General features: G+C 39.1%; 2 protein-coding genes across 3 annotated transcripts; both read right to left on the reverse strand.

Moving 5' to 3' along the window:
* Positions 1-3,482: 3,482 nt before the first annotated feature.
* cdc45 (CDC45 cell division cycle 45 homolog (S. cerevisiae)) lies at positions 3,483-11,875 on the reverse strand. Its single transcript, XM_010778318.1, has 18 exons — positions 11,667-11,875; positions 11,452-11,511; positions 9,423-9,515; positions 9,165-9,302; positions 7,512-7,661; positions 7,368-7,426; positions 7,236-7,284; positions 6,988-7,049; positions 6,834-6,884; positions 6,592-6,711; positions 6,356-6,487; positions 6,140-6,238; positions 5,901-6,062; positions 5,213-5,351; positions 4,957-5,040; positions 4,710-4,828; positions 4,105-4,181; positions 3,483-3,805 (listed from the first exon to the last, which is right to left on the reverse strand). Exons 1-18 carry the CDS (start codon positions 11,715-11,717, stop codon positions 3,741-3,743), a joined length of 1,710 nt encoding a protein of 569 aa, XP_010776620.1. The 5' UTR covers positions 11,718-11,875; the 3' UTR covers positions 3,483-3,740.
* A 1,351-nt stretch (positions 11,876-13,226) lies between these two features.
* plpp5 (phospholipid phosphatase 5) lies at positions 13,227-21,548 on the reverse strand. 2 transcript variants are annotated; one of them, XM_010778321.1, is made up of 9 exons: positions 21,388-21,534; positions 20,135-20,275; positions 19,909-20,017; positions 19,243-19,333; positions 19,079-19,142; positions 18,872-18,996; positions 18,220-18,390; positions 16,779-16,991; positions 13,227-13,854 (listed from the first exon to the last, which is right to left on the reverse strand). In XM_010778321.1, the coding sequence occupies exons 2-8, from the start codon at positions 20,203-20,205 to the stop codon at positions 16,822-16,824; spliced, it is 801 nt and encodes a 266-aa protein (XP_010776623.1). In that variant the 5' UTR covers positions 20,206-20,275; positions 21,388-21,534; the 3' UTR covers positions 13,227-13,854; positions 16,779-16,821. The 2 variants fall into 2 exon arrangements, with proteins under 2 accessions (XP_010776623.1, XP_010776621.1); XM_010778319.1 differs by having other exon boundaries at positions 13,227-16,991; positions 21,388-21,548.
* Between the last annotated feature and the right edge of the window lie 806 nt (positions 21,549-22,354).

The raw sequence follows: 22,354 nt of genomic DNA on the forward strand, positions 1-22,354 counted from the left end.
TGACTTCTTTGTACACCCTGATAATAAGGAGTTACAATAATCCAGCCTTGAAGTAACAAATGCATGGACTAGTTTCTCTGCATCGTTTTGAGGCAAGATATGCCTGATTTTTGCAATGTTACGTAGATGGAAGTAGGCGGTCCTTGAAATTGATTTTATGTGGGTGTTAAAGGATAAATCCTGATCAAATATAACACCAAGATTCCTTACAGTCTCACTGGAGGCCAAATTAATGCCATCCATAGTTAGTATATCTTTAGATAATTTGTTTCGTAGATTCTTTGGGCCAAGTACAATAATTTCAGTTTTGGTCGTGTTTAACATCAAAAAATGTAAGGTCATCCACGTTTTTAAGTCCTTGAGGCAGTCTTGAATTTAGATGATTTATTTCATCAGGCTTGATTGATAAATATAGTTGAGTATCATCCGCATAACAATGAAAGTTTACAGAATGATTCCTTATAATATTGCCTAACGGAAGCATATATAATGTGAACAAAATAGGTCCGAGCACTGAGCCCTGTGGCACTCCATGGCTAACTTTGGTTTGCATGGAAGATTCATCGTTGACACGTACAAACTGAGAGCGTTCAGATAGATAGGACCTAAACCAGCCTAAAGCAGTTCCCTGTATGCCAACTAAGTGCTCTAGTCTTTGCAATAGGATATCATGGTCGATAGTATCAAATGCAGCACTGAGATCGAGCAAAACAAGAATAGAGACAAGTCCCTTGTCTGAGGCTATTAGAATGTCATTTGTGACTTTAACCAGAGCTGTCTCTGTGCTATGATGTGTTCTAAAGCCAGACTGAAAATCTTCAAATAAATCATAGTTTTTTAAGTAATCACACGACTGCTTTCTCAATAATTTTTGAGAGGAATGGAAGATTAGAAATAGTTGGCTAAAACCTCTGGATCGAGGTTGTGCTTTTTAAGAAGCGGTTTTATCACTGCTACTTTGAATGATTGAGGAACATAGCCTGATAATAAAGACATATTCATAATATTTAATAAAGAAGTGCTAATTAATGGAAAAACTTCTTTTAACAGCTTAGTTGGAATCGGGTCTAAGATACACGTTGATGGTTTAGAAGAGAGAATCATTTAATTTAATTGTTCAAGGTTTATGGCTGAAAAGCATTCTAGTTTACTATCTAGTGTAATATTAGAACTTACGTTTCCGGGAGCTGTTGATAACACTATACTGGTCAAAGGCAAGAGGTCATTAATTTTGTTACTAAGAGTAACAATTTTATCGTTAAAGAAGCACATAAAATCATTACTACTGAGTGCTATGGGAATAGAAGGCTCAATCGAGCTGTGGCTCTCTGTCAGCCTGGCTACAGTGCTGAAAAGAAATCTTGCATTATTCTTATTCTCATCTATTAATGAAGAGTAGTAGGCTGCTCTCGCTTTACGCAGTGCTTTCTTATATTCATTGAGAGTAATATGCCAAATTAAACAAGATTCTTCAAGTTTAGTGGAACGCCATGACTCTTTGTCCCCCTAACTATATGCAACAGGTTTTCTATGATCCAACACCATTTATTCCTGAGGAAAATCGGTTTGCAGCAGTTGCAGTACAGATTAGGAAATAAAAGTGTAATGAAGGTGCACAATGGGGATCACAAAAGGTAAATCAAAAATAAAAAGGTATAATGCCTTTTAGATATGTATGGCATGTAGCATGTAGCTTCTGGGTGTATGCACAATATCCAATCTCAAGTAAAGCCTAGTAAGTGTATGTGGTTTATATGATAAATAATGTATTGCATGCGAGCCGAGGCCTTCAAAAAGGCTGGTGCACATCTTCACATCGGCTGCCTGTGTGTGTGTGTGTGTGTGTGTGTGTGTGTGTTGCACGCCACATTCCTCAGATGCAGAGCGGCATAAAGGGCAGTGGCCCCACTTCACCAGAGGTGCAAGAGNGGGTGGAGAACAGAGTGGAGGGGAGAAAGCCAAATGACGGGCTGAACAGGTGGATGTCTTCACTGGATACCAACAGAAACACCGTCTTTATTCCTCCGCCAGGTAAGTGTCAGGTTTACAAGGCTGGATCCTGTCCTCCAGAGTAGCTGAAAAAACATATTTGGGGGCTCAGAGGGAAACTAAACTAGCATAAACATGAGGTTAAAGTTTATTCTTGACCTCAAGAGACAGTGGTAGCTGCTGCAGGCGTTCATTGGCAAGAGGATTGCAGTCAGTTGTCATTTAATTAGATTTGCAAATGTATATATATTTTTCATTTGGAAAACACACCACAAGGAACAAGAGATAAAATAGAGGAGTTAAAAAGGACCGACAGAGAGGCTGCCAAATACACATCTATCAGTAACTTGTGATAATTGTGTCTCTAAAAATAACCAGTCTCTCCGCCCTGTTAATGATATAAATGTGTCTTCCTTTCTCACAAACAGTTTGGGGCTTTGTATAGCCTGGATAACATCACCCTGCTGTGACCATAAACAATATAATTAAATAGTTCTCAAACGGTTGACCAAGTGGAAGCAGGAAGAGATACAGTTAGGTGATGGTGCACACAACCTCCACTGATCACAATAAAACCGTTTAGCTTTAACATCCCCTCGATGCAGATCTCGGCACGTCTCAGTCCCACTGTTGCCACTCAGTCCGGACCCTCCTGTGAAACCACCCAACACCCTCCACTCTGGAGGTCACGATCACATCCTGGTGCAGCAGTGATAGCGATCTTAATCACCCCGCAGGGAGCAGCCCAGGCTCCACCTCTCCAGTCTCTCTGGGGCGGCGTCAGATCTACACCAGGAGGCCCCGCCTACTTTCTGCAGACTGGGCCGAGGTCGCAGCCCTCACCTTTGCCCCAAATGAGCCGACTCAGCTCAGGAAAACAAGATAAGTTCATTAAACCGAAAATGTTTTCACTACAAATCTCACAAATACCCAAGTAGTGCGTCTGCAAAACAAAAGACTGGATCAAGATGAAGTGACTAATCAGTTTGGATCTCTCTGCCAACGCTGGCTGTGACCGCCAACAGCTGACTGCCAGAACTCTGGTTTATGACAAAAGCTAAAGTATAACTCTTGACAAACTATGGCAGTTCCTAAATGGGGTCTGTGGGACCATAAAGATTAAAAAAAACTTTGGAAAATAAATGTTATTCCATAGTTTTGTTTTTCCTTGTGGACTACTTGAGTCTGTCAGGCTGATTTGAAAATGAAGCAAGTTGAAAGAGAGGAAATTATTAAGTGGTTTAATTGCTAAGCACTACAACACCTTTTATGGGGGCAGAAAACAGCTGTTAGTTTGTAATATACAAACTAAGCCAAAAAAACACAAAATAACAATAAAACCTGGATCTTTATATCTAGATAAAAGTACTTGCTTATAATATGAATTTAAAAATGTATCCTAGAGTCGTACGTATACAAGATTAAAGAGTCAATAATTTGACAGGTCTCGTATCACAAACCCCTAGTAACCAATAACTGTAACAAACGAAGAATTTTAAGCAACCTATTATTATTTATTAAACATGTTTAAAAAGTAAAAAGGGGATAATCCACTCACATACAAACAGGAATAAAAGACATATAAAAAGATATTAAAACAGCAAAAAATAAGACTTCCACACATTTATATGTACAATATACACACACAATTATTAAAAACATTGAAATCTTGAATAAAGTTCTTGTACTGATGACACCTGAATTAAAAGGTGTGAACAGCAGCAAAACCAGACTCAGGCTCACGTCTCCTCTCAGGACAGGAGGGTGATCAGAGCATCCAGAAACTTGCTCCGGTCCTCCGTCTTCAGCTCAATTACTGCACAGAAACAGAACACAGACACACATTATTTAAAGCCAAACATCTGTCAGTAGATAAACAGCAGTGTGGGACAGGAAGGTGCAGAAATATTCTACAAATGCATGGCAATCATGACTGAGGGAGGTGTTACATTGCAGATAGGAAACTGAACTAATGACCAAATGATGCCGTAGAAGCTCAGCTAGAAATAAAGACAAAGCTGCCCCCTGGTGTCGGATGGAGGGACTGGCAGATCCATCCAATACATTTAAATATGAGAACTCAAACACAAAAAAAGAAAGAGAGATAAAACTCACTTGAAGTGTCAAAGTTGTCGTGTAGAGTTCTGGAGCTGGTGCTCTCTGCAGCTTTCTCAAAGGCTCGACCAAAGAAACTTTTAGATTACAGAGAACAAAGATAAGAGATGTGGATATCAGTTTATGTGTTGTATGCTGCAATTTATGCAGCATACAACACAAATATGAATGTATTTGACAGAAAATTGAAATCACTATTTTTATAAGCAGTTAATAGTTTCATTAATTTCTCAGGCACAAAACAGTTCTCTGCTGCCGACTTTTGTTATCATTGTTGATTGAAAAATGTAAACATTCATCACTTCGAGAGGAAATAATCGAAAAGAAAAAAGCATGGAATCGTTTTTGAATAATAAGGGTGATTTAAGTATTACAATATCAACTTTATTGCAGATGAATGAATGTTGCATGATGCTGGGATGCACATTTTTCAAAAACATTTTATAGACCAAATGACTTGGAAAATAATGATCAAAAGTCGCCCTATAAAAAGTATTGGACTTTGAAATGATGTATTGGTGAAAGTTGTCTTTCTATCAATTTATATTCTTAGCTCTACTCCTAATGTTTTGGTTATATGATACATGTTTAAAAAGAGGGCTTACTTCTTCTTGTCCGATGTTTCAGACTCAGGTGGGATCCCCAAAACAATGACGGTTCCCTTCTCCAAGTCCTTGGGAGCAGCCATGATGAGCGGAAGAAGTTTGCAGCGCTTATTCCTCGTCTAATGAAAAAAACGAAAAAACCCCGGTAATGAAAGAGGGACCCCGATGACAACAGCGTGTTTTCAGGGCCATTAAAAGCTTCTTCTCTCACAGACTGAATCCAGTTCAATGGCAATTAGATACTTACAGAGCTGACAAAAGCCTTCAGGAGGTATTTGCAGAGCAGAGTCAAGGCCATGGGCCGAGAGAAGAGCTTCACATCAGGCGTTCCCTGCACAAAAGAGAGAGAGAGCGGGGAGTGTTGAGCTGAGCAGGAGCTACTGTTGGGAGTTGGGACACAGCCACACACACACGTAGGTCACACAAAGACACACACACAGGTCACACAAAGACACACACACAGGTCACACAAAGACACACACACAGGTCACAGACACTCGTACCTCCATGAGGTAGCAGTAGAGGAAGGGTCCCTGCGACAGGATCAGGTTGGTGCAGATGCAGCTGGCCACAGTCTGCTGGATCGCCATCAGCTTCTTCTTTGCCAGGTCAATGCCTGAGTGTAGACGATCAAGGTTACTCCTGAGAGAAAAAGACAACAACAGGGGACTAAAGTTCATTTGGGTGTTTTTAATCTAATCATTACCGACATTTTACAGCCGAAAGTCATTTCTTCTTTAAATTAAAAAGCTTTACTCATACATCATCATGACGTCATTGGTCAACAAGAAATAAATCACATTTTTTAATCTGGTCCTTGTTCTGTTTTATACAGTGACCTCAAGTAAATCGGGGAGTAACGCTGAGCCTGCCTTTCTGATCATTTGCCTTTCTGATTGAGTTTATTATCTTCAGTGATGGTGTTTAGGTAGACCATCTAGGGCAGTATCATCCAAGGTCGTTTGGAAAGGAAAAGACACATGATCTATGCGTAAAGTCAGCGCTACAAATTGACCTGGAGAGATCCTGTTTTAGTCAAGATAGTGCCATTAAAAATGTGTTATCAACACTGACAAACTGATGTTGTGACAAGAGACAATCCAATAAAGTTTCAGGTCACAAGTCATTCATTTCTCAGCTAAACCGTTTGGTTCAATCAACGGACCCACACTGCCACACACCGCCACACACCTTGAAAGAGAGTCCAGGGCCTTGATGAAGTTGTCGCTGTTGCTCTCATCCTTCTCTGTGCTCTCCAGCAGGGCAGCGGTGGCATGCACCATGTCTACGGCCAGGAAGCGGTTCTTAAAGCCGAAGTGAACGCCAAATGTCTGGATGCGGATGTCCTTCATACTGATGGGGAGAGATCAATCATTTCAGTCAGTAAATAAATGCGTCCGAGTGTCTCCAGGTGATTTCTGGATTCATACCCGTATTTATTGGAAGACTCCTCAATGACGTCCCGTAGGTTTTCTTTGATCGTCATGTCCATGGAGTTGAATTTCTGCCTCACTTGCTTCAGCGGTAGCCTGTTAAAAAAAACATTGGCAGATATCAGCTGTTAAAACAAGTGGCAGCTCTGTAAAACATTGAACATTTAATGACATCATGTTGGCAGAAGCCTCATTGATTTCTGTGCACTTCACCCCATGTCAGCGAGGAACTCCTGGAGCTTCTTTTGACCGTTTAACGTCCAGAGCTTAAAGTGGCACGTCGTGTAACAGGAATTACAGATGCTCTCATACAGGGACCAGTGCTGGTAGAGGGTCAGACGGAGGCTAAAGAACAGGGTTAAGGAAGCTGAACCTCCAGCCACTATGACACTTGAATGTACGGGGGAAAAACAACAACAATGTAAATCTGTCATATGAGTTAAGGATACTCGTATTCAAAGGAGATCCTCATACAGTCGATGGAGAGAGAGTTCTCCTCGTCTTCGTTTCGATGGTTATGCCGGGAAACATGTCGCTGCATTGTTGCAATGTCTGTTACATACTTCATACTGAAAAGAAACCAGGCAAATAAGAATAGTTCATATTGGGGAAACTATAAAGTAAATAGATCCTGTAATGAATGTAGTAAAGATTTAAGGGAATCTATTTATGCTACTGAAGATATTCTTACTGTGTGATTTTATCATGAACCCACTGGTCAGTCAGTCCAATGATGGCCCACCTGTCAAGAAAAACAAAAACAGATTACATCTTAAAGTCTGCACTGTGCTTTTCCCACAATGTTTGTAGTTAAAAAAAAGGGACATTTGAATTACAATAATTACCAAAGCATGTCCTTGGTGTCTTTAGTCAACACCCAGGCCAGCTCAAAAAACATCACTGCAGCCTGACAAAAGACACATGAAAAAGCTGGATTAAACATTTGTATACAGGACAATGTTATATGAAATGAAAGACAACATACAGCCATGCGTAAGGAACTCTCAGATGTGTATAGATTGTAAAATGTAACAGTTTTGTGAAAGTTTAAAAGGGAAAAGACTGACAGAACATTTGTAAACCCTCTACTCACCGATGTCCCGTGATATTCATACTGCTCATAGTCAAATAAGATTTCCCTCCTGAGAAATAAGTGGAAACTTAGTGTCAGTTTAGAAATTGTGATGAGATATGAAATCCTTACACCTCCTTAAAAACACTTCACCTTCTCGTTTCCCACTCCCGCTTCGCGCGCTGTCTATCAATTCTCCTCTCAATTGCTCCCTAAAACAACACAAATAACACAATCATTAGAGCCACACCAACACAACAAGTCTTTCAGCGATTCTCATTCTGGTCCAATTCGTACCTCGTCAAATCTCCTTCGTTTCCCAGACGGCTCTGATCCGTCTTCACTCTCATTTCCAGAGTCGGCTCCTTCCTCGTCCTCTTCATCTCGAAAGATGTCATCATATGAGGGCACACCAAGGTCGTCGTCTTGTTTGATTAGGAGCTTTATCTGTGGATGAGATGACAGAAGATTATACAACGGGAAATGACTTAAGTGTAAAACATGGCAGCACTGTTTTCACTGAGATGGTATATGTTATTGCTCACAAACTTCCACAGCTAAGCAGAATGTATTGAACTACCGTAACTTTCGGACTATAAGCCGCGCCTTTTTTCGACGCTGCGGTTTATATAACGGTGCGGCTAATCTATGGATTTTTACAGCTAACGGCCAACACCTTTAACTCTATGGGCTCTATGGCCGGTCCGCGGACCCCCAACTTTAAGCGGCGGGTTCCAGCAGGAAAGCTGGAGGCCGGAAAGAGTGAGCAGGTAGCGCGCAAAGTAAAAGTGGAACCGAGAGTGGTATGCCGCTGCTGCGGCTTATATTCAGGTGCGGCTTATAGTCCGAAAATTACGGTAAATTATTTCCATGAAGGGCTATTTGTTATTTTATATCCCCTTTCACACCCNAACCTATTTTTTTTGTTTTACATCTGATAAAGAGTCCAATTTTTTGTATGTTATTTTTGTACTCATTATTTAAATTCTGTAACGGACACAACCAGGGATAAAATAGAGATGATGACGAGAACAAAGCCAAAGCAATTGTGGGGTCCCCTAGGGATAAGAGTCAGAATAGCATTGTTGATTGTGCTCATTACACTTGGCACCTTTCTGGTTGGAAGGGGAGCACAATATCAAGTACTGTAATTTTCGGACTATAAGCCGCGCCTTTTTTCCCATTTTTCGACGCTGCGGCTTATATAACGGTGCGGCTAATCTATGGATTTTTACAGCTAACGGCCACCACCTTTAACTCTATGGGCTCTATGGCCGGTCCGCGACCCCCAACTTTAAGCGGCGGGCTCCAGCAGGAAAAGCTGGAGGCCGGAAAAGAGTGAGACAGGTAGCGCGCAAAAGTAAAAGTGGAACCGAAAGTGGTACGAGAGACTGAACGAGAGCAAGACAGACAGACATTACGAGAGCGAGACAGTTTGTCCCCGTACCACTGGTTGAAAACAGCTGCTGTAGATCACTACCGGTACGTGCGCTGGAAGCGCACCGTTTAAGTTTGAAAGTTGAAAAGTTTGTGTGTCTGAAACGCTATGTGATACAGTACAGTTTACACAGCACAGTACATGTTCTGTAGCTACTATTGCACTAAATGCTAACACTTGAATACATTATGCAAATATGCAACTTGTTTGTTGAAATGTTAATAAATGGGAGCTTCCTCAAACAGCCATCTCTTTCCCGACAATCCCCTCTGTGCACGAACCCTTACATATGGTAATTAAACATTAAAACACCTGCGGCTTATAGTCCACTGCGGCTTATATATGTACACATCATTCAATTTAGCTGCTGCGGCTTATATTCAGGTGCGCCTTATAGTCCGAAAATTACGGTACTGCAAAGGCTAATAAAAGACAAATGGATGCAGCTAATCCAAAATGAACGATATTTTCCAAGCTTGCTTCTTTAAGCTGAATTGATCATTGTCCATCACCTGGCTGTCGTTGTAGACATTGACCACATCTACAGGCCGGTGAGTGTCGCAGATGAAGAAGACGGAGTCATCATCGGGCTGAAGCATCTCAAGAAGGTCAACATTTGCCCCACAGTTGATGAGAACAAAATACTTGAACTACAACACACAAAATAATACATTTAGTTCAGAGTGACAGTTTGGTGAACCTCAACAGTTCTTCCTTGTTTATCCTTCTGTCATTTATTCACATGTACGAACAGATCTAAATATTCATACCTGCTCTTTGTGTTCAAGGAAGGCGGTGCCAAGGTCCTGCCAGGCTGTTACTGGAATAAGTGTGTATTGAACCTGGTCACAGTGGAACAGCGCCTGAAGAGACAAAAAGATTCAGAAATTATAGTTTAATCTTTTCCTGGTATCAACAGCTGAAACAACTGACAAAAAATGAACTGGCAAATATTTACAAACAAATATATAACACATTAGTTAAATTATGTGTCAGGCAATAAAGGAGAGTTAAGTGTTGTTTTCTAAACTAATAAACACAAGTTTAGTAGCTTTGAGCCTCACCCTAGATCAGGGGTGTAAAACTCAAGGCCCGGGGGCCAAATCCGGCCTGCGACTTCATTTCATGCGGCCCCTCAAGAGCTTGCAAAGAATATAATATGTTTATTATACGGTTACATGCCGATTTACAGAAGCACGTTGCCCATAAACTACATATCCCACGATGCATCTCAAATTGGACTTTTTTCTCAGAATTTGCCTTTTTTTCTCAGAACAATTTCTTTTCTCAGAATTTGACTTATTTTCTTCAAAATATTCATTTTTTCTTAGAATTTGCCTTTTTCTCAGAATTAGATTTTTTTTTTTTATCATTTTGTAACACAGTGAAGAGACTTGCAATGATTTGCCCTAGACTTCTGCTTTCAGACGTAGTTAATTATGAAGTTATTACCCTATCCGATAATAATCCAATGCAGAGGCAATAATGTCAGATAATACATTATTTTATATATACTAAATATTTATATATGTGTTTTGATATATAGTCTTAAAGTTACAACCGGTCCTTTGAGTGCACCCATAATGCTGATGTGGCCCGCGAAGAAATTGAGTTTGACACCCATGCCCTAGATTATATACAAGGATTCAGCTTCTCACATTATGGAGTTTAGATAACCGGTTTGCCTTTTAATAAAGTTAATGCAATTGTTATAATATTGAGATTATAACTTTTGGTGAAACAACATTTTTTTTTAAATCTGACATTTGAGGCTGTGGTTAATTGTGGCTGCATTTTTCACTATTACATTTCAGATGTTCTCAATATTGTGGATGTCCTGTTATGACACATCACAAATAGGACTCACGTTTTATTCCACCCTGTAATTTATAAAAATATTTTTTCCAGATAATTCAGCAGGTTTTCAATTGAAAATGTAATTTTTTTTACATTTTATGTAATGTGACCAAAATGTTCTCCTTCTATTTGATATTAGAGGTGTGTCCTTCTTGCTCAGTGTAATAATAGAAATCTGCACTTATTTGGAGTCATGACATGGAAGCTAGAACTTTCAAAAACAAACAGCAGTATTTATATAAAACTATTGCTGTAAAATACAAGAAGCGCCAAAATAGAAAAAAAATAGAGGCATGTCCTACTTGTTCAGTGTAGTAATAATATCTGATATGCGTTTGGAGTTACTGGGTCACATGCCATGGAGGATGTTAATACAACTGGAATCATATTTCACTTCAAATTATATGTGAAATCAATTATTGTCCTCCGTTATCCGTTATTTTGCTCGTTGTCCTATGCTTGCTCCCCCCCTGTGTTGTCCTTTGCCTGTTCATGTAATGTTCATGTTCAATTTTCTTGTCCAATATGTTGTCTTCTGCCTGTTCACCCCCTTTCTGTACTTTTAATTTTTTTTTGTAAGCGACTTTGGGTTATTGAAAAGCGCTATATAAATAAAAGTTATTATTATCAAAAGGTGTGCCAACTAAGACAACACATGTTAACTAATATAGGCAAGTTAGGACGCATGGTATTGAAAAAAACAGTAGTTTTGTTTTTAGCCATTTATTTATGTTAAAACGGTTTGGTTATAGCGAGGGCTCTGAGACTCCGTGAAACTGAGAAAAAGGACACTGCTGAGTAAATGAAGGAGTACATGTCTGTCAAAATCCAACCTAAACCTAACTTTATTGCGACATTTGAGTATAATTTTAGTGTGTGCCCAGTCTGCACAGAGGTAACAGGAGCTAATGTTTGCTAACAGTTAGCATGATATTGTATTACCTGTATTATCTTACAGGCGCAGAGTGCGTCGATGTCTGACGCCACCAGGAGAGCCACTCTCTGAAAGAAAAGCAATGTACGATATGTTTAGTAAGTAGTACAACATAATTACATGGGACCTAAACTGACAATGAAGTACCTATCCGCTAATTGATATTAGCAAACAGTCCTTCATGGTTACCTAACGTCACAGTTAGTGCGATAAAACAACTTACTTGATTGGCAACAACTTCATAAAACTCCTTTCTTATGTCCGTGATGAACATTTTGCAAACTTAACAAGGTTTAAGATCAAGAAAACGGGTTAAAATAACGCTAAATGAACATGAACTGCGGGTTATTTTGGTTCGCTGTCAGAGACACGGAGCTTTCTTCTGTGCTGTTCCTTGTTGGAAATGTGGCGCCAAATCGGCACGTCACTTCCAGCCAATCACTGGGAGTTAACGAACCGACGTCATACGTTAGAGGCCACGCACACTGAAGAAAATGCCACCTAAATAAAGAATAAACACACATAAACAAACATAAACACACGCACACACGCACGCACGCACTATAGTGCCTGCCCATTGTGTTCTTTATACAGTATTTGATTTTTGGCAAAAGTTGGGATGTCCGAAGTCCGAACACTTTGAGTTGTGTTATGTGTTTGTTTGTTTGTTTGTTTGTTTACCATCTGAGGTTATATGTTTAAATCAATAAACAGTGGGTCACTGAAGGAATATTGTTGGCATAAATCTGTGACAGACATTGATGTCTGTATTATACTTTTATTTTAGGATACTTTATTCTTCAATCTTCATACTACTAACTTTTTTATATACTTTTAGTTTTATTTGCACCTATGTATCTGTATGAATATCCATTTATACATTCACAAGTTTTCTCTTCATTGAATTGTTTTTGCAGATATCATTTTTATTGACATTTTTCTTTATCTTATATTAATGGTATCCCTTATTTTAGTTTGCTCTATTGCAATTTTTTGACAAATGTTTTATCACTAGAATCATCTTTTTCTTTGATAAACATGTTTTCAACTAGCAATGGTTGTAGGATAAATGAGAAATAAGATTTTCATTGCTAACGAATGCATCTACTACCTTGTTGTTCATTTTAATATGTATTAGCAACCCAACTCTATGCAAAAATTATCCCACAAATTAATGTTAAAATAATTGAGTCTTACTTCAAAACAGGACTAACAACAGCAAGATGCATTGCAGTAAATATAGTTACTTCAGAGCGTTGCAGCATTAAAACTCAACAGAAAATTGAACATTCTGCATTTTGTAGCTGTACCATATCTGCATCATAATTTGCTGAGCACTTTTGTAATAAACTATTTTTGTTGCGGTATGCCGGCCAACTTTTCAAAATCCTATACTATGAAGGTTCCTGTAATCATCACACATTTCTGAGTCAAAAGAAATAAGCAAAGTACAGGGTGTGTTGCAAGAGTATTTAAAACATTCGTGTCACCAAAAGAGTCATTAAAAGCATCACGACATGTACAATCAGGATACTGTATCAGCATGAGCACGGGCCTTACGAGTTGAAAGCCAAGGCAAATTATGATGAGCAAGTTTTAGCATCATGATCCTTATCATGACAGAAGATCTAAAGGACATAGTCAACAACCTGATAAAGTAAACAAAAACCAAAAAGTAAGTACATTTGTAGAAACAGATGGAAATGTGGCGATCTGGAAGTAAGTAATGAAGGAAAATGTTGCTCCTTAACTGTAAAACATGCAGGAATTCATCAAAACGCAGCAAAGTTGAATGAACATTTATTTTGTCTGAAAGATCCCTTAGAGCAATATGCCCACAGATATGATTCATACTCTCATGAAATAACATTAAAACATTAAGTGCAGATTGAAAATTCAAGTAAACTCCTGCATGCCCAAAAATTAAATAGACTTAGTCCTGTACATCATCTCATAACCACCTGCTAGAATAGATTGACCAAGTAATTAAAGATATCATCGTCTAAAATGTTTGCAAAAAGTGAGGCTTTTCTTTCTCTTGGCTACTCTCTTGTATTCTTCACATTTCATTCCATCAACACTTTGTGGAAATAACTTAAAAGGTTTTTCTGAGGTAAAGAAAGGCAGCATGCCACATTTAAACATCATAAAGTGTCTTCCCAACTGGCTCCTGTACGCTGTTAAACAATAACAAACACAAAGTTGTGTCCCCAACATGACAGAGAGCATACACTGATACATGCAGTATATACTTCATTCCCTGTAGCAAAATAATTTAGTAAACAAAGGCACAAATTCATCACTTTTTTTCTGCCAAGTCTGGTCTGAGACCACTGTGATCCCGATGCTTCAATCTGGATTTACAGCGACGAAGGGCTTTGACCCTGCAAAACCTTTGGCTGCTTTTCACACTAAAACAGAAACATAAAAGAGGTGTGGTTGTTTCTCATGTTGTCATAATCTACATAACATTTTGATGAATTTCCAATTGAAAACCAACCTTACAAATACATTGATAGATACAACAGAAACACCACATAAAAGTAAGCATAACATACATGGTTGAAGAAAACTAGCAGAAAACTTTAGGTGCCAATAAAAACAGGATAGAAAGCCTGACGAGCAGGAGCACTGGAGGCTATAGCACCATCACCTGGAGAGGTTACAGGCTGACCTCATTTAGGCTCATCAGAAATGCCTGCTTTCACCGCCACTCCAACAACAGACCCCACATCACTACTTCCCTCCACCTCTGGTGAACACTCACACTTCAGACTGGCAGAGGAGAGGGATGAAAGCCAGAGTAAGCCAGAGACCTTTCTAAAAGGGAGGGACTTTTTCAAGTGGGGTTGACTTATCCATAGTCAGTGTATTACCTACAGTAGTTGGTGATCAGCACGCAATTTGGATAAAAAGAGTAAAGGCATGAGAGCAGAGCAATGAACAAAAGTAAACTCCCCAACATATATTTTAGCCACTTAAAACCTAATATCAGTATCAGTTTAGGTGATTCCTTTCAGGGGACAATCTTACTGCTTTGCCTTTGCTTTTGACAGACAAACTGAAACTGGTATCGAGTTCTTGCCAACGCCATCAGACTCTATTTACAAAAACAGGACTTTTACTTCTGCAGAACACAGGAGTTTCTTGTCTATATCTGTTTAAATCAGCTTGTTTGTTTTTTATAGTGTAACTTAAGAATTAAAGCGTTGTTTCCCATATACCAAAGTAACATAACCGCACAAACAAACTAACCAATCGAGGTAGCATTAGCGTCTTCAGTTCCCAACCAGGAAACAATCTGAAAATTATATTAATATTTTTTAGGTGGGCCTCTCTTTTACGTGTCTAAAATACATACTCATACGTATTGACCCGTCAACAGCAGTACATTGCCGTGCTCCAAAGCTAGAACTCCTGTCTATTTCTGCTGCCCTCTACTGTATTACAATGACTGTAAAAAGAACCACATACTGTACAACCCCACTTTAAACAATCCAAAATATCCCTTTAACCGTATGAGCAGATGTGTTGTCCAGTTAGAGCAAAACCGTTATAATCAAGTAAAGCAAGCACTGCAAAAACTGAGAGGAAGGGAACGGAGCTGCTACATCAGTGTGTTATTCTGAGGAGTGGGCATATGAACCCTTTGCATGTAATAATCTAACAATCTGTGAATTTACGATATAATGCAGGAAGACAGAGAGATTTAAAGCAGTCAAGACAAACAGTAAAGCAATGTTGATATTAAGATATAAAGCTGACTGAGGGGTTTTGATTAACCTGGTTTAATATGAAGGTGTACTTTAGTTTTGCTTTCCTTCTAGTTGTCAACAAAGCAAAAAAAAAAACAACATCAAATGTTCTTGTACTTATCGTGCCATAGACCTCAACTGTATTCCAACTTGGACTAAATCTGTATCAATCCTCAGCTGAAAATAGTTCCCAACAAATGCACTATAATGCTTGAGTAACGTTAAGAACTTGTGCACAGCTGTTTTGGCAAATTACTGAGCCTTTTAGAGATATTAAATTACAAATCGCAATTACATATGCCATGATAAGACGATTTAGTTCGGATTAACTTTCTCTATGTGTAGATAGATTGATGTTATTGGTCAAATAAATGACTATATTGTGCAGAATCTAAATTCCAAGGTCCACTTCTCAATTATTTGCAACTGTCAACATTAGCTCAGCCTTCATTTGTGAGTGAAACTGACTCAAGTGGCATTAAATAACCAAAAAAGTAATCATTCCGGCACATGAGCCCAAGTGTTTGTGAACTTCGGCAAGACTGTAACCTGTGTGTCGTTTCAGAGGATGTCTTCCTTTCTCTATTCATCACCCCTCCACTGACTTAGCAAACAGTGCGCTTCTGGTCGGGAAACAGCTCCATCTGCCAGAGAAGACTTCGAAGACCCTTATAATAATAATCAAGCGTATTATGTTGAGCTAAAGCTTACAATTTATTTTAATTTGATGTTACCGATTCTTTTTTTGTACATTCATTGGTTATTTAATGATTTAGTCTGGTAAATGTGAGCAACATGAGGAAACACCACAATCTTTCAGAGCTTCAAATGCTTGTTTTTTCCAACAGTCATACAGTATTGAATTAAATAGGTAATAATAAAAAAGCTGCTAATCCTCACAGCTAAGGAGATTCAGCCACCAAGTGTTTGGCATCATTAGTTGATAAATACTTAAAAGATTATTCGGTTATCAAAAGTGTTGTCGGGTGAGCGCCAACTCTCTTCACTATATATTGATTCCTAAAAGACAGGAATGCACAAATAAAAAAAATAAAATACGACTTTTAAATCTTGCTTGCTGAAAAAATTTCAAGTTTACAAAAACGATTACCAAATACTGTTCCTAGATCAGGAGAAAGTGCCTCGCAGCGGCTCGGAGGTTAACGGGCAGTGAACGATCCGTGCAGTGCTTGTGTCCTGGACCTGCTCAGCTATTGTGAGTTTTTAAAGTTAAGTCTTCTAGAGGCACAATGCATAGGGTGTGTCGGGCTAGGCCTGATGGGAAACAATCAATATCATGGTATCCACCAAGCCCTCCTTCGTGATAACTTTAATGATGTTGATTCATGTTTGGGATTAAATTGTTATTGTAGTTGCTAAACTGGAGTTGTTATGTGCAGAAAGTGTTTCAGAAATCATTCAGAAGAAATGTGTCATTAGTCATTTTAGTTTAGAAAAAGAACCAAGTCCCAACATTCAAAACAAATCCCACAATACAGTTACAATGATCAATGCCAAAAGATACATATGAATAAACTGCCCAGCCCTCAAGGTTTGGAAACCAGAGTTAGAAAGATTACCATGTAACCCGTTATGAATGACATCAGAAACAGTTACAGCTGTTTACAGGGGCAGGATGTAGGTGGAGTTGGCCAGCTTGCGCTCCTGTGCGGCGGGAACAGTCTCTCTGTGGCGCAGGGGTCTGTGGCAGTCAGCGTCCTGGAGGGGGGGGTAGTGCTGTCTGTAGCACAGCCAGGAGAAGAAGAGGCCCAGCAGGGAGCCCACCAACACGTCTGTGGAGAGGAGACAAAACACACACTCATGTTAATATAATATAATAGCTTCACATTAAGGCTTTGTATACCTAATATCTCATTTATATCAAACCTTTTGGAAAAATACTAACTTTAAGAGATGCTTTTTAGGTTGTGCGACTCTATTAACTTTAAACTTAAGGGTTAGGGTTAGCTTTAAAGCTTTTTTATTTATGGTCATATGCACATTTACAGAGAAGCAGTCATTGGTAATGATCATCTTAGATCTGGGGCTCACTAAATTGGCGATAGAAAACTATTTTGCCTTAACCTATAATAATAAAGTAAATGTTGATTGCACAATATAATATTATAGAATAATGTGATTATCAGCCTTTAGTCTGGTTCTCCATCAGCCTGGCTTACACTAATACAATATTGTCGGCCATCAGTTAGGATCGCCCGTGAAGAAGAAGGCTCGATTTAAGGCTGACAGCCGTGAGTACTCTGCAGTGTTTACATCTCTTTTCCAATGCAATAGCTCTTAAAGTAGCCACCATCGCTTATAAGTTCATTTAAATATTGGCAACATCTCTGGACAATACATGTGTGCAAATCTTAGTGGTTGTGTTGTTGATGGAGAGATTGCCTGCACATGGCCCAAGAGGGGATGAAGAGACCCCATGGTGCTGGGAGAAGATGCCCATGAAAGATATACTCTGAGCAGCATTGGAGATAAATTGCAGTTTAATATATTTGAATATCGTTTTTGAGTTTCCTCTGGCAGTGTCAATAAGTCACCAAATTTGTAGCGAGTCGTGGGCCCAAAGAAAAAAGGGAAAGCAATCTGGTTGTTTTGTTGAAAGCAGAGCTAACAATACCAACTTTGGGAGGTGGAGGGAGTTACATTTGTGAGAAGAAGCACAGGACGCACAGCTCAGTGTTGTTGTATGCAGAGGACTGAATGAGCACCAAATGTTTATACAGGCTGCCTATTGTGAGAGAGAGGTCGAGGGCATACATGATGTTATGTGTTTGGAACGGCTATAAAAAAACATCCATGTCTTAACGACAACGAGGCTCCATAAGTCTAAAAACACTGAGAACACAATACCACCAGCTTTCCCTACCAGTGAATTGGTTTTCCTTTTTCACGCATCCCCTCTCCTGTGTCCCTCCAAACCAAAATCTTCTGCTACTGCCACCGATGTAATGGAAATGCTTTTGTTTTTTTACATGATGCTTTGTGTCATTCTGAGACTCTGACCTTGCCAGTGGTGTTTGTAGTCGCAGGTTCTGGAGAGGGCGATCACCGTGGCGAAGAGTAGAGGTGTGAGGAAGGCACACAGCCGCCACGCTCTGCCTTGGCCCGCCGCAGTGAAGCAGCGCAGCTTTCCTGCCACGTACAGCGCGGTGAAACCCAGACCTGCAAAGGCAACTGGGGCCGGGGAGAAAAGATGGAAAAGATGATCAGAACCAGAGGACGTCTTACAAAAACAGAGAGAACTTGGAAGAGAAAACAGCAATAAAAGAAGGGGCAAGCATTAGAGACGGAGAAGTTCTTCCTGATATCCCTGACCTGTAGTGCTTTTTATAATCTAGATTGTGTTGGTGTGAGTTGCAGAGTGTTGGAGATATTGTCGCCAGAGATGTCTGCTTTCTCTCCAATAAAGGGAAACCACATGGCACTCAGCTTGTGGTGCTCTAAGGCCAAAAAAACATTTGAAAAACTCAACAGCATTGTTACTTTGCTGTCGCTTAGAGTAACATCTTTGTCAGATAGCCAAATAAGAGCCTAGAGGCTAAAATACACTACATACTCGTTTTAGATATACAATAAGCCCTCCGGCCCTTTTTTCTTGTTGCCTGCTGAAAAGGAACAAGCTACTGAGGCATAATCAACCACAAAAGGCCCTTACAGGAAGAATGGCCGCTGGGAAAGCTCTTCCTGCCCTGCATGACCACATCTGGGTCACCGCTGCAGCGCCACTCCAGGTTCATCTGACCGTCTGGGAAACAGCGATAGAAGAAGTCTGGCCGAGGCCTGTTAACACAGAGAGGTGAGGCTTTTATTCACTGTGACACTGACATGTATTATCAACTGCTGTGTTTGTGTTAATATTCACCTGCCAACTACAAGTTTGATGACGTTGGTGAAAACTCCGTTGAGCACCAGAGTCAAAGTCACAGCTGGATGATGAGAAAAACACAGTCATAAAAAAGACCAAAACATTAGTTGACATTTTAGATTTAATATGAAAAATGAAATGTGTGTATGCAGCTTAATTACCCAGCGAGGCCTCCTTCAGATCTCCTCGCTCGGACTTATTCAGGAAGGTGAAAACCAGGATTACAATCAGTGGGGTGAAAACTGCCACACTCTAAGAGAAGGAGGAGAGTATAACAACGATAATATAAAATGAATGTCTGTGTGTAGGTTATTAAAAATAACGACAAACTTCTTCCTTTGATTGCTGCTTTGCACTTCCTCTTAAAAAGTGACTTTCCCAGTGTTCGTTCTTGTTTTTGATTACAAATGACTTTTCAGGCAGCTGTAGGTTTCTGTTTATTTCACTACAGAAAGAAAAGCAACTTGCAGATACTTACTTGTTAGAATAAAGTCAAATCTACGACAATACTGTGAGCATGAAATACTGCATTGCGCTTTATCCCACAATGACACAACCACAAATAAAACAAGTGATATTCACTCTGGTATATTACCTCATCTGAAGGCATGTCCCTGAAGATGGGTAAAAACATGATTTCATTTGGAGAAAAACTGTGATCAAAGTGCTACAAATAAACATTGATATGGTTCCATCAACGAGTGAGAGCAGGAAAGGGACATCAGATATTCTGATTGTTGTGAAGGAGAGGGTAAGGTGGGAAAAGTGAGCTGAAGCGTTTATATTTTGTTACATTTAACGCAGAGGCATGCAGGCATAAAACGTACAAACATAAGAGAGGTGGGTACGTGGTCTCTCTCCACACGATGGAATTTATACAGCCACATCTCCTCTGGCTGGATCTCACGGTAAAAAGGAGGAAGCTGCTCCGTCACACTAGACAAACACAAAGAGAGCTGTGATTGTTTTATCATCCTTAAAAACCACGCCTGCCTTTTCCATAATAGATAGATAAAGCAATGATGCAAGTGATTTAATGTTGTATATACTTACAGGAACACGAGAAGCAGCACAAACCGGACAGAGACTTCCGACAGGAAACCACGAAGCAACCTCCTCTTCATTTTGTATCTTGGAGTGGACTTCAGTCAACAGCAAACATCCTCACTCTACTTTCATATTTCTTATCTGCGACTAGAAAGAGCTGAGTTTTAGTTTGGTGCCTTAATGAGTGGTGAGCATTTTTTTTCATTAGTGAAGAGACCGTGTGTACACCATTTACTTTGTCACATGTAAACACGTCATTTAATAGTACAAACATCTGCTCTATATAACCATCTGAGGAATAGAGTAATAACTTTTCTAAGAAACGGTCCTCCACAACCGCACAGGCGGTTTTAGTTCATTGAAGGACTATATATCTCATCTGACATCTCCGTGATACTCATGGTGATTATTCAGGATACTGTTTGTATTTATTTATAGAAGGACCATGCATACAAAAACATTAATCTCAGCAAAGAGAAGAGATGCAATATGCCAGATTATAGCTAAAAGCTCATTTCCATCTGTGGTTGATGATGATGTTGTGTCTCTCATCTAGTCTGCAAAACCAAACCCTGAGAAATTACCCATTTTTGTATTCAAGGGTTGAATAATGGTATAGCTATTATTTGTGTCAGATTTCTATGTAAGATGATTTTCATCATTGTTGACTGAATTATATCCTTATATCATGTTTTATCATACAATTCCTTCTTTTTTTTTTACATTACTAGATTTCAAACCACAGCCCAGAGACATGTATACATTTTTTGAAGGGGCTTTTCACTCTTTCATCAGCAGTTGTTATTGACCCTTGTCCCTTAAACACTTTACAAAAAAAAAATTACAAAAAATTAACAAATATATATTTGTCTTTCTACTTTGAGTATATATCTGGTAATATATATTTAAAGATGATGTTGTTTCACAGCAGGTTATAGACAGGTTAAGCCTCTGCTCTGTGTAAACCTGATATACAGGCCATCATGCTGCACCTGTGCGCTCCTCTTCCAGGTGATACACACACGTTTTAAAGCTGTTATTTACCTGCATATAACATAAAACCAGTTTTATAATACAATACAAATATTAAATGAACGGCTTTTGTCAATAGCAAGAAAAGAAAAAAAACATTTAGTGTCTTTGTGATGTGAAAAAAATATGTTAGCAGAGTATGCTAAGCTAGCTAGCAACATCTGTCAAAGAAGCATCTGGCCCATTTCCGCATTGTCAAAACAGCGGATATCGTCTCCGTTACTAACCTTTAACAGCTCGTTATTTTATCTCTTCCTCCTCATATCAACGAGTGCCGTTAACGTGAATCATGCCTCCGCATCCTCTGTTTCTGCGGCTGGTGGAAGTGGCATATTGGAGAAATTCAGGGATGCACCGGAGGAGAACAGTGAAGCTAACGGCTACATCTGAACTACTTCTGGTTTGGGCTTTTCAAATAAAATTATGTATTTCAAAGTAAAACGTGTCATTCAGGAAAAACTCATTACTTTTGGAGATGACACATCGATCATACTATTTGTTATATCAATATAGGACGAAGTGTGATTACAGAGTAAATGCAATGCAACACATCAATTATAAAAGGATAGTTATATTATAACAAGCAGAAACAAAAGCAAATTAAATTAATTGAAACGTCTGTGTCTATTAGGATCATACGTTTTTATTTATTTGAAGTAGAGGCTTCTTTATGACAAATGATTTAAAATATAATCAGTACAACTTACTTTGAAGTAAATTAATGAACTTAAGTTTAAGTCGGTTTTGATGCCATTTCCATAAATCTTCTTAAATGAGTGACTTAACACTAAACAGATGAGTGGCTTGCACATGTATGAGATCTCTTGTTCTATGTAAACCGGAAATGGTCATGTGGGAAAATATCCAACTTGACCTTTGGAGGCAAAAGCCACGTCACGTTACACTCAGCCCTGCAGAAACAATACAATTTTAATAAATGAAACGTTCCTTCCTATGGGTTCACAAAGTGATGCTGTTTGAAGTTACTTTATTCTGATTATCACGCATTTGTGAATGTGCTGTAACTTCACAGTATAAATTAATGAATTATGCACTTTTAGCTTAGGTAATACTCTGTTAAGGTAAATCCCTTACCATTTACACACATAATGATGTTGAATTGTTTTTTTCCACTAAACATGAAGGCAACATTATCTCGATTTATCTTGTTTTCTTTTCATCACAATTAAGTTA

The sequence above is a fragment of the Notothenia coriiceps genome, unplaced genomic scaffold (genome assembly GCF_000735185.1).
Source record: "Notothenia coriiceps isolate Sejong01 unplaced genomic scaffold, NC01 NC01_scaffold00019000, whole genome shotgun sequence".
NCBI lineage: Eukaryota > Metazoa > Chordata > Actinopteri > Perciformes > Nototheniidae > Notothenia > Notothenia coriiceps.

Bases quoted from the DNA above. Each gene is read 5' to 3' on its own strand.
- cdc45 (XM_010778318.1), bottom strand. From the start codon at position 11,717: ATGTTCATCACGGACATAAGAAAGGAGTTTTATGAAGTTGTTGCCAAT. The intron at 11,512-11,666 runs GTAAGTTGTTTT...CTTTTCTTTCAG, and splicing joins ATGAAGTTGTTGCCAATCAA to AGAGTGGCTCTCCTGGTGGC. The intron at 6,239-6,355 runs GTGAAGTGCACA...TTTTTTTAACAG, and splicing joins GAGTTCCTCGCTGACATGGG to GCTACCGCTGAAGCAAGTGA.
- plpp5 (XM_010778319.1), bottom strand. From the start codon at position 20,205: ATGAAGAGGAGGTTGCTTCGTGGTTTCCTGTCGGAAGTCTCTGTCCGG. The intron at 20,018-20,134 runs GTAAGTATATAC...GTGTTTGTCTAG, and splicing joins GTGCTGCTTCTCGTGTTCCT to TGTGACGGAGCAGCTTCCTC. The intron at 18,997-19,078 runs GTGAATATTAAC...CTGTGTTAACAG, and splicing joins ATCAAACTTGTAGTTGGCAG to GCCTCGGCCAGACTTCTTCT.